The 15,825-nt window shown below is 43.4% G+C and overlaps 1 protein-coding gene across 1 annotated transcript; it reads left to right on the top strand.

The window, feature by feature from the left end:
* Window positions 1–628: 628 nt before the first annotated feature.
* Window positions 629–13,517, top strand: LOC306913290 (extracellular calcium-sensing receptor-like; the record flags this gene model as incomplete). Its single annotated transcript, XM_079489881.1, has 9 exons — window positions 629–633; window positions 4,056–4,329; window positions 4,713–4,799; window positions 5,965–6,234; window positions 7,002–7,208; window positions 9,214–9,489; window positions 11,149–11,376; window positions 11,727–11,850; window positions 12,604–13,517. The coding sequence occupies 9 exons, from the start codon at window positions 629–631 to the stop codon at window positions 13,515–13,517; spliced, it is 2,385 nt and encodes a 794-aa protein (XP_079346007.1).
* Between the last annotated feature and the right edge of the window lie 2,308 nt (window positions 13,518–15,825).

Here is a 15,825-nt window from a genome sequence, read left to right as displayed (position 1 = left end):
AATTGCACGATGGGTTCATGCCTACTTTGAAAGCCAATGTTAGCCAATTAGGATGGAATATGAAATTTCGGACAGATCTGCGGGATTTTTGGACAGTATCTGGAAGAGTAATATAAAAAATCACACCTGTGTGAACTGAGTGTTGTAAGGTCTTATATAGACTGATCAGCTGTGGTCTGACGTAATGTCTGACGTAATGAAATCACACCCATGTGAACTGGGTGACCATAGCAACCATGCTCATTTTTTGGTACGAACAGACAGACAGACAAACTAACAAAGCCAGTTGTAGGAGTGGTTTACACCACTCAAAAAATGCACATGGAAGGTCAAGGCCCACATACCAAAATAATTGCAACTAAGAAAGGCGCAATTCGGGGCACGGTGGAACAGTCGGTACTGCTGTCGCCTCACAGCTAGAAGGTCATGGGTTTCGATTCCCGCTGTGGGCGATGGGGGCGTGTTCTCTCCTCCGTGTAATCAGTGCCCATACCCGAGGCGGGGTTGGCAAAAAGGCCTTTCTGTGTGGAGTTTGCATGGTCTCCCTGTGTCCCCTATAGGGCAGGTACCCTCACAAAAATCATGCAGTAATCCTGGTCTCTAAACTACCTCATGCATAGAAGGAAGCATGAGGTCAGTCCGCTGCCCTCCCCAATGGGTTGCAAATTCGTGGGATAAAGAATAATTTAAAAAAAAAAGGCTAAATTCTGTGAAATTGCAACTGTGGTTGCATTGACAATTTCAAGCTTTGAGTCTTGCATAAGTACAGTCTGGTCTGGTGGTATATGATGATTATGTATTGACCCTAAAATGTTTATACGGAATAAATAAATAAAGTCGGGCAATGGGATATACACACACACGCCATTTTGGCAAGAACTTGGGCCACTTCCCTACTTCCTTCACAGGTGTTACCGATGATACAAATTTAGGGTCTGGTCATTCTGGTGTTGGCTCACTGGAAATACTCAAAGTGTCCTTGAGGGGGTTCCAAATGGCCCCGTACAGGTGTGTACACTCTGAGTTATGGGGGTCCTTGAAATAAAAAAGTTTGAGAACCACTGAGCACTAAATGGAACAACAGAGCCTTAATTAGTCATTTAGTATCATCGGTAACACCTGTGAAGGAAGAGGGAAGCGGCCTGGAAGTAGGAAGAGTTATTCTTAGACCATTACTACAGAATAGTGTGGTTGCCCTTAGGGCCCTTAGGTTGCCCACATGAAGTCACAAGAACCCTACAATGTTTATACCACACCACCCTAACCAGTAAGACACCCTGAGGGCGAGGTTGCATGCAGGTTGTTGTGACGGCAGACTGCTGGGCGAGCGCTGGCACTTTGGCATAGGGGGTCAGATCAACATAATGGAATGAATTATGTACTGCATGGCCATATATGGAGCGTGTCTTGAGTGTACAGGGTTTGATGAGGTCAGATCAACATCAGGAATGTCAGAACAGGTCCGCTCCATATATGGAGATCTATAAGGGTGGCAGTGGGGGCAGTGTCCTTAGTGTACATCAGGGTTTGATGAGGTCTGACCATATATGGAGTGTCAGTGTGTCTTGAGTGTACAGGGTTTGATGAGGTCAGGTCAACATATGGAAGGTCAGAACAGGCCAGCTCCATATATGGAGATCTAAGGGTTGCAGCGGGGGCAGTGTCTTTAGTGTACAGGATTTGATGATAGCCCAGGTAGGGCCTTAATGTGCGGGCCTGTTGAGAACTCTAGTTTTTGCCGGTTGCCGGGCGTGGCTGCACTAATAACTTTGGGGCAGGCCCGTCTAGAGTTTGAATGGACAGGTATCAATCAGAAAGGAGACATCGAAGAGGAAGGACAGGTGGGGTAGGATCAACATATGGAATGTCAGAACAGGTCAGCTCCATATATAGAGATGGAGGCATGATGTCACAAGGCGTGACCATATATGGAGGTGTGATGTCACGCGGCGTGACCATATATGGAGGTGACACAATTAAATGCAGGTTTTAATAGTAAATGCGACCTATGGTCGCAATAATTGTGAGCTTGTAGATCAGTAGTTTTGTTCTCAATTTTCTTATATAAAGTTTAAACCATTTGGGCCCACTTAGGAGTGGTTCTGGCCAGTCTGGGTCATGTGTCACATGAAGTGGACAGTTCTCAGTAGAGCGATGCAATGAAACTATTCAATTACGATAAAATTGTAGACCTTCATCAGACATTATTATCGAGTGACTTATTATTTATATTATAAGTCATCATTGTATAGGAGAAATAGGCATTTGTATAAAAGGCGTTGACCCGTGTGATATTTAATTAGCGTTCCTGAAATATTTTAAACTTTGTGTCTTCCCAATGGCCTGTTGATGTGTCTCTTAGTTCTGGGTTAATTAAAAAAACAACATGTTTTTGTCAGATTACATCACTCCGCTAAGGGACTGTCATTTTGGAGCAGAGCTCATTGCGGGAACACCTCTGTGAGTTGAAGACGCCTTAATGCCTTAGGCTTCAACCTTGATTTCCCTCCCTCACACCTCAGCCACTGAAACTATAGCTATAACAACATCCCCAATCCTCCACTCCACTCTGCCATCTCACTTCCCCCTGGAACAGTGTCTTTCAAGTCTGTTGCATCATGGCCCTCTGTAGAGGCTACATGGGAACTTGGGCCTGTATACGTGCCACAGGCTGTCACTCAGTCAGGTCACCTCTACTGTCATTGACCCTGATATTTACTGTAGTCACAGTCTCAGCTGTCTGTCTGTCTGTCTGTCTGTCTGTCTGTCTGTCTGTCTGTCTGTCTGCCTGCCTGCCTGCCAATGTATCTTTTTAATTTATTTTTCACCCACGTCTTTCAGAAGCTAGACTGGACAGGCAAGATCTCAATTGACTGGGCCTGTGCCCGAGGGGCCCAATGGACGCTACGCTTCTCTGTCTGTCTGTCCGCCTGTCCTGGGCATAACTCGGGCACCGACTAGTGACAATTCGATCGGACCAACGGTGTATGCACCGGCCTCCTGATTGACCAATTAACCCAACCTGTCTGCTTGACAGATTGGCCCTTATGTAGACATCGGCTTCCCCATGCCTTCGGCCTGGCGGAGAAAATAATGGGTCTTGATATGAAAAGAGTTGAAAACCACAGGATTAGAATATCAGCAAACCCACTGGAAGTTGACATTTCTATTAAAAAAATCACACCCATGTGAAGTGAGGGGCGCTCTTATCGTCATACATCATCATCATACATCACACTCTGTCAAATCATCACAAACGTGCAGGTACACACAATACAGGGTATCAAAAAAGGAAAAAAAAGTCGGAAGCAGCTTTATTTACATTTGTTTACGGGATGAAAAAAGGGAGCCTCCAGAGTGCTTTTGCCGTACAATGTAAGTAAATGAGGAGCATATTTTTGAATTATAAATGTCTAAGTCAATGGAGAAATTATTTTCGATTTCTCGCCAACCTATGGAGTTACATCATGTCACGGTAACTACACAACCCAAACCTCCACCAAGGTGGTCTTTCCCTTTAAGCTCTGCCCCTATACTCACAGATTACGTAACATTTGGCACAGGGGACAGCCTATAGTACTGTGTATAAAATGTAGAAACTGGACAGAGGACTTGGAAAGGGGGGGGTCAGACAGAGGAGGACAGTCATGAGGGTTTCTCTAGACATACACATGCTTCCATACCTGTACTTGTACTTGATTGTGTTCCATCACTCCTCTCCTTTGTCTTCCTCCCCTTCGTCTTCTCCATGCGAGTTACAGGCACAGTTTAATCTCAACCAAATTTACAAGGCTGGCGACTTCATTCTGGGTGGCTTGTTTCATGTCCACCTCTCTTCTATCTTCCCTGGGCTGTCTTTCACCTCCAAACCACAGGACCCCACTTGCTATGGGTGAGTATCACACAAACATACAAAAGCAAAACAAGAACAAGTTATTTGTTTTTGAAAAAATACTACCACAGGATGATTTGATGTTGTATGTTTCTAGAGAGATACATATTCAAGGTTACATGGGCATTCTTGTGTGTTATAGTTTTGACATTCAAAGGTTCAGGTGGGCCCAGACTATGGCTTTTGCAATAACTGAGATCAACAGGAACCCCAGCCTGCTACCCAACGTGACCCTGGGATACAGGATCTATGATACCTGTCACACGCTTGGAGTTGCGTTCCGTACGGCATTGTCACTGGTCAGTGGGAGAGAGGAGCAGTTTCAACTGGACGAGCGCTGTGTTGGCTCCCCTCCAATGCTCGGAATTGTGGGTGCCGGTTCCTCAACAAATTCTATTGCCATCTCTAGTATATTAGGTTTGTACAGGGTGCCCATGGTAAGTTTCCTACTTGATGTAGTGATATTCCATTATTATTCACAAATCTACATTATGACGATTTTATAGAAAGTCTCTCAGAGACAGACAGAGAGACAGAGAGGGGACTCTGTGATTTATTATTGTTGTCCGTTTTATGTAATTTACAGTAAGCAATGAAAACACAAGATAATAATACAATACATCAAATATAGAAATATAATCTAGGACCGTAGCTAAACCAATAACGTATCATCAGTCTAAACAGTATAATATAATTTAAAAAAAATCAATGGGTTGCAAGTACATATTCTCCCTGCACTCACATGCTCTCTGTCTCTGCGTACAGGGAAAATGTATAAAATGGAGCGTATAGCAGAACAGATGTTTTGTGTCTTTTCCAGGTGAGTTACTATGCAGCCTGCTCCTGTCTGAGTGACCAGATGCAGTTCCCATCCTTCTTTAGAACGATCCCAAGTGATGCCTTCCAGGTGAACTTCTACACACTAAAGATCTGATGGTATCAAGTAGGCCTAGTTAGTACATTTTCCACACTTGACAAAAATATCCCTCTAGTGCAGGGGTGTCCACGAGTTCTTTTCAAAGGGGGAATTACTTGAATATTATGGAAAAAAGGCCTTTGGGCCAACTGTACTCTACCTTTGGACTACAACAAACACGATAAATTGTGATTTTCTCAAATGGCCGTGTAGCCAAATGTAACCTGGTGTGAAAAGGCCTCTATAAAACCTTTTTATGATATAAAATAAAGTATTTCTTTGACATATTGAGAATTAAACAACACAAGGAACAAGCAGTTATAGGAATCCTCAGTATAAATTCTACTGAGAAATAGACCTGTCTGCCCAGGTTGATTTCAGAACAGTCAATGATTCCATTGTACGAATAGCCTTCTGGCGGGCAATAAATCATAATTTTTTAGGAAGGAAGCCATATAAAATCTGCCTTCCTAGCTGCATCAATTGCCCCCTGGGCAGGACTTTGGACCTGTCTCTAAAGTGAGTGTATGATAATAGAGAAATAGAAGTGCTGCAGGAATCAGTCAGTGGCTCTTATAGATATAGGGTGCTCTTTATTAGTGATACTAGGATTATAGACACAAAGGTATTTTCTTTCCCCTCCAAGGTGGTACTGCTTAATTTCCAAAAGGTGTAAAATGCAGACTGGGAAAAAAGGATTCCAAGGCACTCCGTCTTTAGTGGAAAAAATATAAATATGATTTATGTGATGAGCATTTCTAATATAAATATGATTTATGTGATGAGCATTTCTAATATAAATATGATTTATGTGATGAGCATTTCTAATATAAATATGATTTATGTGATGAGCATTTCTAATATAAATATGATTTATGTGATGAGCATTTCTCACTGCATTTGACACCTTTAGGAAATTTGGAAGAAAACAAACTTTTTGTCCAAGTGCAATTGATGTTTCAAATCGCCTCTCATTTGCTTATTAACACACATTTTATGTTACTGCTGGAGCTGAATGTCTCTATTGATTAGACATTGTTTTTTGTGGAATCTGTGCAGTAGATTTGCTGTTTTTTGTGGAATCTGTGCAGTAGATTTTGCTGTTTTTACCCCTATATGTGAATATAGCCTTCCTCCAATCTTTATCTATAATTAGGTACGAGCTATGCTCCAGATTATGAGGCGGTATGGTTGGACCTGGGCAGGGATGCTTTTCACTGACGATGACTATGGCCGAAATGCTGCCCGATCCTTCCAGTCTGACCTGGCCCAGTCTGGTTTGGGTTGTCTGGCGTACGTGGAGGTTCTGCCCTGGGACCACGACCCGGTTGAAATTCAGAGAATTGTCACTGTGATGAAGAAATCGACAGCTCGCGTGGTCATTGTATTTCCATACGGGAGATATCTAGTCGATCTCATGGAAGAGGTTAGGGCTATAGATGCTTATTTAGTCATTCATAATAAGAATTACAAGTAATCTCAAATGAGTTTTTATTGGCGTTGAGACATCCTTTCATATATTTCAATTAAATGTATTGTTGAGGGGCACTAGCCCCTCCTATATCCAGCTTTTAGTGTATGTTCACAAACTTCTACCTACACAAAAATTAAATTCCCATTGACAATGAATGGGATTTTTTTTACGTCATAGTGTCTGAGCAAATAGACAGTGTCTACTTTACCTCATGATGATGTACGATGATAAGAGCGCCCCTCACTTTACATGTGTGATTTTTTTAATGTAACTGCAATGCAATTTTATCTTATAGGCTACCAAGTTTAATCAAATTGCTTGTGTGCGTTTACTTCTACCGCACTATCTCAGAGGAAAATATCGTACATACCTTTACTCCACTACAATGTGAAAACTGTAGTTACTATGTTTCTATATATCAGTGGTGCTCAAACCTTTTCATGTCAAGGAGCCCCAGAATTATATGTATTTGCCCACCGACCAACCAATCTGAAAATATATTGTTCCAGGGACCCCACCAGAAGCAAATCATTTGAGTTAAAAACGTTTGCTGTGAAAGAATATATATTGAAAGATTCGCACACATTTTCACGATTTTTGCTCGTAGCGCGGCACATGGTTAAAGTTGCTAAACGCTAAAGCGACGCGGATGCGTTCCCATCCTAAAAATGGGTTAAGCAAAACATGAGTGAGTACTTCTTTCATCACGGTATATACAGGTGATAAAGCAGGACGTGAGGGGCCTGCAGTGGATAGCCAGTGAAGACTGGACATCCTACGCCATACTGGAGTCTCCTCGTTTCCTGCCGTACCTGACCGGCGTCCTGGGCATTGCCATCCATCGCGGACGGATACCCGGTCTCAAGGACTTCCTGTTGAATATACATCCTGACAATGACCCCGACAACAGCCACGAAAATAACATAGTGAGTCCAGGAGTTTGGTGTTTAACCTGCCATATCTGCTTTCAATGACTTACGGTATCTATCTATAAATGCACCATGTCTCTATACTGTCTGTACGTACACGTACGTGTGTACGTACGGCTGTAATGCACGTAACTCGAGAACCGTTCGCCCCACTGACGTCAAATTCGACACACGCGTTTAACATCCCCACGGAAAGTGCAGTGACCGGTGTCGAGTCGGTCGGACCCACGGCTGTCCAGAACCGCCACAAAAGGCCTTTGTCCGGGCTCTGGACATGCAGGGCCCCGGTGCCCATGCTCCATATATGGAGCTGGCCTGTTCTGACATCACAACACTCCATATTTGGGCATGCCTGACACAGAACTCCATATATAGAAATAAAGGAACACAGAGAGACAGATACAGAAATCTCCATATGGGCATTAAAGGGACAGATGGGTGGAACGGGTACTCTGACACGGGTACAGCGGGTATTGCATGTGGCTGGGTGGGGCGTGGCTCTCCAACTCTCCTACAGACTCTGTGCTTTACAGCCGGGCACCGGTCTAGTGTATTATTAAAGGTAGGGAAGTGTGTGGTATTCTTTTGGTTAAAGTGTGTTTTGTTAAAGAGTTGACGCTCTATATTTCTGAATCATTGCGATAGAGCAGGGGGTTTTCAACTGATTGTGAACCAGGGACCACCACCCTGACTAAGAATCAAGATCAAGATCAAGAGGAAAATATTGCACTTTTACTCCACTACAAGTATATGAAAACATTTACTGGTTAGGCTAACCTTGTAGATTTTGATTTGATGACAATTTTTTTTTGTAACACTTGGTATGCATCCCATGTCTAATTGTCTTTTGATTGATTGATTGAAGAATTTATTAACAGTTTGCAGAATTACAGTACATTTCAAGCACAAACTCAATACAAAGGCTGTTAACTGTGAGTGGACGACCCAATTAAGCATTACACTTGTTTCCAATAGGGTCCACCATGTTCAAATCATCAAAACATTTAGAGACGTACAAATAGACACGTCTATACATCCCATTATTTCTCAACCAATAGTCCATGGACTACTAGTGGTCCATGGTATAATTAGGTCTGCAGGTGGTCCATGGGAAAATGTTTTTAAATGGAAATAAATAAAATACCTTTGTTAAATGTATTAAAAGTGTGTTTAACAATTGTTCATAAGTCCATACAACATATTTTAATTAATAGGTGTGGTGTGGGGGAAAGCTTGAAAATGAATAATTCATTGCACGATACTACACGATAGTACACGGTAGTACATGCAACGCATTATATCAAACCATTATCGGTCATTATTCAACTGAAATATGCTAGTAGAGAACCACTGATCACTTCTTATCTTGACGGTTTCCCTAATTCCATTCTCTTACTTTATTCAACCTTCCATATTAAATTAACTGATATAGGCTTTGATTGTACGAGCGTCGAGCACACACGAGCACACACATGCGATACATATTTCCTAATAAGGATGACTCAAAGAGAAACAAAGGCAATCTTCCCCTTCTTGAGACTCAAACTCCCTTTTTCTGTGGAATTTCAATATTGACGCGTCATCATAGGAGTATCCCAGGCGAGCAGATAGGGGGGGGGGGGGGTGGGGGGATCGACCCCCTCAGTTTCATGAGGAGGGGGGGTTATCCCCTCCCAAAAAAAGCCATGTACCGTGGCTGCATGTGTTTTGCTGTGTTGGCATTGTTTTGCCGTGAAATCCGCTAAAAAACACGGAAAATCTGCGTAATTATGCGCAAAAGTGGGGGGGATATCCCCCCTCCTCATGAAAATTTCCACGTGCGCTTCGCGCTTAGATAGCCCCCAAATATATCCCCCCCAGTTATAAAATGCTATCTGCGCCCCATATGACCTGTCACTGAACAAAGAGTCTATATAGCAATGAATACCATTTAATACAATGTAAAGATATTTAACAGATATGTCACTTAGCCTGCCTTTACGTTTTCTTTGTATTCCTTCAGGTGAGGCAATTTTGGGAGTACACATTTGGATGTAAATTTGCACCCCTTCCGTCGGAGTGGGTGGATGCTGGTGGAAGGATGTGTACAGGACAAGAGGATCTAGGAACAGCAGAAACAATACTTATGGATTTGTCAGTCTTCAGGCCAGAGTACAATGTGTACAAGGCTGTGTATGCTCTGGCCCATGCCCTCCACGACATGTTGCAATGTGTGCCAGGAAGAGGGCCTTTCTCTGGTCACAGCTGTGCCAGTTTGCAGACAATACAGCCATGGCAGGTGTAATACTAATACACAGAATACCTGTTGCTGTTTCCAGGAAATGTGTAATTAATGTATTGTGTATGACATCGTCAAAAAGCCACATATATGGACATAAGTATCATAATTGTTTTATAGTGATGAATATTAATACAAATTCCCTTGCAGTAAATGTTCATCAGTGTTTGGTGCAGTCACGCAGTTAAACAGAAGATCTTGTGGCGTATAGAGGGTATGCGGCATGCGCATGCATAAAGTCAGTGGCAAATCGAGTGGCATATCAAGTGGCAAAGTGAATGGCAAAGTTAGTTTAACGTTGTTTAGCATTGTTTAATGCAACCAGATAGGACTTTTCTGTTTGCATGTATGAGCTATCAAGGCCAGAAAGTCGTTTTTGCCACTCAGTATATATAGGCATTCCTGCATAACTGGGTATGATGATGATGTCATGCGCATACCCTATATACTCTGTTGAGGCACACACACACACACACACACACACACACACACACACGCACACGCACACGCACACGCACACGCACACACACACACACACACACGTTTTTTTGTTTTAATTAGCCCTATTTTTGTTCATTTGAACCACAATTGAAGAGTGTGTGTAAAACTAATGGGAATTATTTAATTTAATACGCAGTTTTGTTGCGAACGAAGTGAGCACTAACTATAGAAGCTGGCCAAAACTGTCTGTCTGTGTGTGTGTCTGTGTGTGTGTGTCACGCTATAACACCACCCGCCCGCCACCAGAGGGCAAAAGATTGGGAGCAAACCAATACAAACTGAAATTGGAATGATACAGAGGTCTCTCTCTAGGTGCTGCCACACGGTCAAAAGAGCTGCGCGCGTTCTCGGCTGCGAGCAGCTTAAAGCTTGAGTTTTTAGACAGCCGGTGGATGGAAATTAAGCTCCACCTCCGCTGAATACTTGCGCGACGGCCAGATTCCCGGAAACGCTCTCCTCTGCCCAAAAAGTCCGCGGAGGTGGAGCTTCTTTTCCATCCACCAGCTGTCTAAAAACTCAGAATTTAAGCTGCGCGCAGCTTAAGAAGTGCGCAGCTTAAGAAAGTTTTGCGCTATGGTGTGGAGACGGTGTCTAGGTGCTGCCACACGGTCAAAAGAGCTGCGCAAGTTCTCGGCTGCGCGCAGCTTAAAGCTTGAGTTTTTAGACAGCTGGTGGATGGAAATTAAGCTCCACCTCCGCGGAATTCTTGCGCGACGGCCAGATTCCCGGAAACGCTCTCCTCCGCTCAAGTCTTCCGCGGAGGTGGAGCTTCTTTTCCATCCACCAGCTGTCTAAAAACTCAGAATTTAAGCTGCGCGCAGCTTAAGAAGTGCGCAGCTTAAGAAAGTTTTGCGCTATGGTGTGGAGACGGTGTCAGTGTGTGTGTGTGTGTGTGTGTGTGTGTGTGTGTGTGTGTGTGTGTGTGTGTGTGTGTGTGTGTGTGTGTGTGTGTGTGTGTGTGTGTGTGTGTGTGTGTACACACACTGCCACAAGAGCTTCGTTCGCTTCCCGCGTTTACGCATCTTACTTGTATTATTACCGCTTGAGACCACTGGAATATTGTTTTCTGACAGATGTGTGTAGTTAATACAGCAGTCCAATGTATATTGCATACACTAGTTTATTTATTTTTGTATTTTGTTTTTAATAATTTTCTAGCTTGTCTATTATCTGGAAAAGATCAACTTCACCACATCAATTGGTGAGCATGTATCATTTGATGAGAATGGTGATGCTTTACCATTCTATGATGTCATCAACTGGGTGCAGTTCCCTGATGGAAGCGCAAAGGTTCTCAATGTAGGCGTGTACAAGAAGTCAGCCTCCGGAGTTGAAGAACTCGTTCTTGATGAAGACAGAATCTTCTGGAACTTTGAATCCAAAAAGGTCACTTCATTTGTTTTGGTGTTAGCATTATGTTACGCTTTAGCTATTGAAAAATAGCAGATCTACAAGCTCATAGCGTGCCACCGAGTGGCGCGCTACGAGCTTGTAGGTCTGAACAACTGACATAGAAACATAGCTTTTTCAGAAAACTAGTCTATCTTCTTTCTGATAGACTGAGGACATATGGTCAATAAGGCACAATGAGGCAGCAGTGTTAGGAGTGTAGACAGAGTAACTAGAGTTGTGCAGAAATCTCAATTTGACCATGCTATGAGGCTAACGTCATGTTGAGTGCAATGCAATTTACTTTCAACTTAAATTGATCATTGCTATGCTACCTTCCTCTATAGCCACCTCGGTCAGTGTGCAGTGAGAGCTGTTCCCCTGGAACCCGTGTGGCCAGAAGGAAAGGGGAACCTGTCTGCTGCTTTGACTGCATTGCTTGTTCTGGGGGAGAGATCAGCAATGAGACTGGTATGTTAAGTTATGTATACATGTATTTGCGTTACTATGAAATTGTACATTTTTGTCCGTCAGTCAGTCAGTGTGTCACTCAAAATCCCCATACATGGCCCACATATATGGTGCCCTGCAGATCTGTAAATGCGACCTGCTGTCACAATTAAGCCCATATATGGAGCTCGCTGATGTCATCAATATTGGCCAGCAACTCTACATCTGACCTCAAACCTGTCGTGACATTCCATATGTTGATCCTTCCCCATCCATTCTTCCTCTTCGATGTCTCCCTTTTGACTGACACCTGTCCATTTAAAATCTAGACGGGCCTGCCCCAAAGTTAAGAATGCAGCCGCGCACGGCACCCGGCTAAAACTAGAGTTCTCAACAGGCCCGGAAATTAAGGCAGGCCCTACCTGGGCCCTCATCAAACCCTGTACACTAAAGACACTGCCCCTGCTGCCACCCTTAGATCTCCATATATGGAGCTGACCTGTTCTGACATTCCATATGTTGATCTGACCTCATCAAACCCTGTACACTCAAGACACGCTCCATATATGGCCAGTACAGAATTCATTCCATGTGTTGATCTGACCCCCCATGCAAAAGCGCCAGCGCTCGCCCAGCAGTCTGCTGTCATCCAGGGGGATGCGTGCACGAAGGGCGAGGTCGCTTCTCGCCCTCAGGCGTCTTGACTCTTAATGGTAGTATAGGGTATCTTTAAGCTGATACTGTCTATCCCTTTAACCTTGCTGTCTTTGTTAGACTCTACAGAGTGCAGCAACTGTCCAGAGGACTTCTGGTCCAGTCCCCAGCGTGACCACTGTGTTCCTAAGAGCCTGGAGTTCCTCTCCTACCATGAGGCTCTGGGTATCTCCTTGACAACCATCTCATTGCTGGGCACATTTATCTCTGCCATTGTCCTGGGAATCTTCATCTATCACCGAAGCACACCCATGGTGCGCGCCAACAACTCAGAACTCAGCTTCCTTCTCTTGTTGTCACTCAAACTATGTTTCTTGTGTTCACTTCTGTTCATTGGCCGTCCCAGGATCTGGACTTGTCAGCTGAGGCATGCAGCATTTGGGATCAGCTTTGTGCTGTGTGTCTCGTGTATCCTGGTAAAGACTATGGTGGTGTTGGCTGTATTCAAGGCCTCCAAGCCTGGGGGTACAGACATTATGAAGTGGTTTGGTGCTATGCAGCAGAGAGGAACAGTTCTGTCTCTGACTTTCATTCAGGCAACAATCTGTACAGCCTGGCTTGTGTCTGCCTCACCAGCTCCTCATAAAAACACACACTATCACAGTGATAAGATAGTCTATGAGTGTGTGGTGGGATCAACAGTTGGATTTGCAGTGTTATTAGGATATATTGGTTTACTGGCACTCCTCAGCTTCCTCCTAGCCTTCATGGCAAGAAATCTTCCAGACAACTTCAATGAAGCCAAGTTAATCACCTTCAGCATGTTGATCTTCTGTGCCGTGTGGATAGCCTTCATCCCAGCATATATAAGCTCTCCAGGCAAATATGCAGATGTAGTGGAGGTTTTTGCTATTTTAGCATCTAGTTTTGGCATTTTGGTGGCACTGTTTGGACCAAAGTGTTATATAATCCTTTTTAGACCTGAGAGAAACACTAAGAAGTCCATCATGGGTCGAGGTAGCACTGATAAGTAGATACATACATTCAACAACAATACATTTTCTCTGTGTATATACAGTTTATTCAGACTTCAGACTAAAGTTTGCTGTTACAGCTAGTGCAGCTATAGGCTCTGAAAGGCTGAGTGGATGATTTCAAAACAAGATACATTTTAGAGACTATTCCTCTGAATCTAGACAGTATGACCTTTTGAACAAAATTAACATTCTGTTTTAAGTCAACTTTAATTGCATTTCTTGAACTGATACATTTCGTTTCAACCATACATTAATCATACAAAAAAAATGTAACTTAAATAAAACTGTGATAAAATAAATGGTGCTTTACTCAAACATTTCATTTGGTATACTTTTAATTTAGCTACTGTAGGAATCAACACTGTTGGTAAAAATAAATATATAATTACAAACCAACATGATATCATAGAATGGCCAGGTTTCTCAGATAATTCTTAGCGCTAAGTACTTCTTAAGACTGGTACATTGTTTCAATAAATTATACTGTAATATCTCCTACACCAGAAATGACTGTCACCCGGACCAATCACCCTGATGAAGGCAGTTTTACCGCAATGCACAGTGCAGTTTTTATTCTTGCAATGCATTAGCCAAACTCTTAAAGGCGTAGTGAAATGAAAAATACGTTTTTTCACACTTTTAGAAAAAATGGTCAAATTCTCATTTGTGTGTGTTTTTATATCAAAAGTCCATACAAATATTTTTTTAATTACTTCCTGAAAACGAAAACGTGCTGCGTGATGACGTGTAGAGATACACATCGATAAAAGCCAATAAAAATGAAGCTCACCCGTTTAATTCCCCATATCTGCGCATCCGTCCAACACACAGCTGCTACTGATTACAGAAATCCTCAGTTTTTATTCCCATTCAAGATGACATCCAGACAGTGTATTACTCGGTTTCAACTTAATCATCACGCTAAAATATGTATCTGAAAACATTATAGGGTAGAAATAAGCCACATAACAGTAAACTGGTACAGCTGGCCGACTATCTGACTTGTAAACAAACACACACCATGCTCCTGCGTATAGCATAGCTACCGTCCCTAGCTACCGCCCCATCGCCTGAAGGGATGCGACGCTCTGATTGGTTCAGAAACTTCAGAGCGGTGTTTCAAGTTGAAACCGTCTGAAACTTCAAAATAAAGTGCCCACCATTTCCGTTTCCCTACACCTTTAAAGGCTTTTGAACTTTTCCACAAGAGTGCCTTATTGGTCTCATCCTTTTTTGCATCAATTCTTTCAACCAGTTGTAGGCTTACCAAAGAGCATCATGGATATTTTCACTAGTCTAGCCAAACAGGTGCGCTTCCTCAGTTTTAATATTCATCAGAGGAGGATTTGTGTGCAAAATCAGTGAAGGGCCCCTTTAAAGCTGCATTCTGGGAGTTATTTGAAAAATATTTTACTACTCGGCGGCTAACCTGACTCCGCCAGATGGGGCAGTAGAGAGTACACAGGTTCCCCCCGGGGGGAACCTGTGTACTTTCTTGGTGGCTCCAGCAGAGACTAAATTGTTGAGGTTCTCTCTGGGAGTAACCAAGGACAGTCTAAGAAGGACGAGACGCGAAGACCGTACGGGCGACGCCATGTTGCTTATGGTGCTCCATGGAAGGAAAGAAACATGCGCAGTTGAGACAAAGGAAGCTGAACACGGAAGTGTTGGCTGCATATAGCCCATTGCGCATGTTTCTTTCCTTCATGGCGTCGCCCGTACGGTCTTCGCGTCTCGTCCTTCTTAGACTGTCCTTGGGAGTAACAAGGATGGATAGGATCAGGAACGAGTACATCAGAGGGACAGCACATGTCAGATGTTTTGGAGATAAAGCCAGAGGCCAGACTTAGATGGTTTGGATATGTACAGAGGATGGATAGTGAGTATATCGGTAGAAGGATGTTGAGGTTGGAACTGCCAGGCAGGAGGCCTAGAGAGGAAGACCAAAGAGAAGATTTATGGATGTAGTGAAAGAGGACAAGTTAGTTGGTGTGAGAGAAGATGAGGCAGGGGACAGGATGAGATGGAGGCAGATGATTCGCTGTGGCGACAGAGGACAGGGTGAGGTGGAGGCAGATGATTCGCTGTGGCGACAGAGGACATACATTTTTCCAACACCCCTATGAATAACAAATTGTCTCCTATACAATAAACACTGATGTAATCTTTGTGTGCGTGCGTGCGTGCGTGCGTGCGTGCGTGCGTGCGTGCGTGCGTGCGTGCAGATTACGTAAGGGCATGGCATATAGCGTTGTGTATAAAATGGAGAAACTAGCTGGACAAACGATTTGAAGGAGGAAAGTCA

Source organism: Electrona antarctica (genome assembly GCF_951216825.1).
Source record: "Electrona antarctica genome assembly, chromosome: 20".
Lineage (NCBI taxonomy): Eukaryota > Metazoa > Chordata > Actinopteri > Myctophiformes > Myctophidae > Electrona > Electrona antarctica.
The sequence above is the reverse complement of the archived record's forward strand: the minus strand, read 5'-3'. Positions and strand labels throughout refer to the sequence as shown.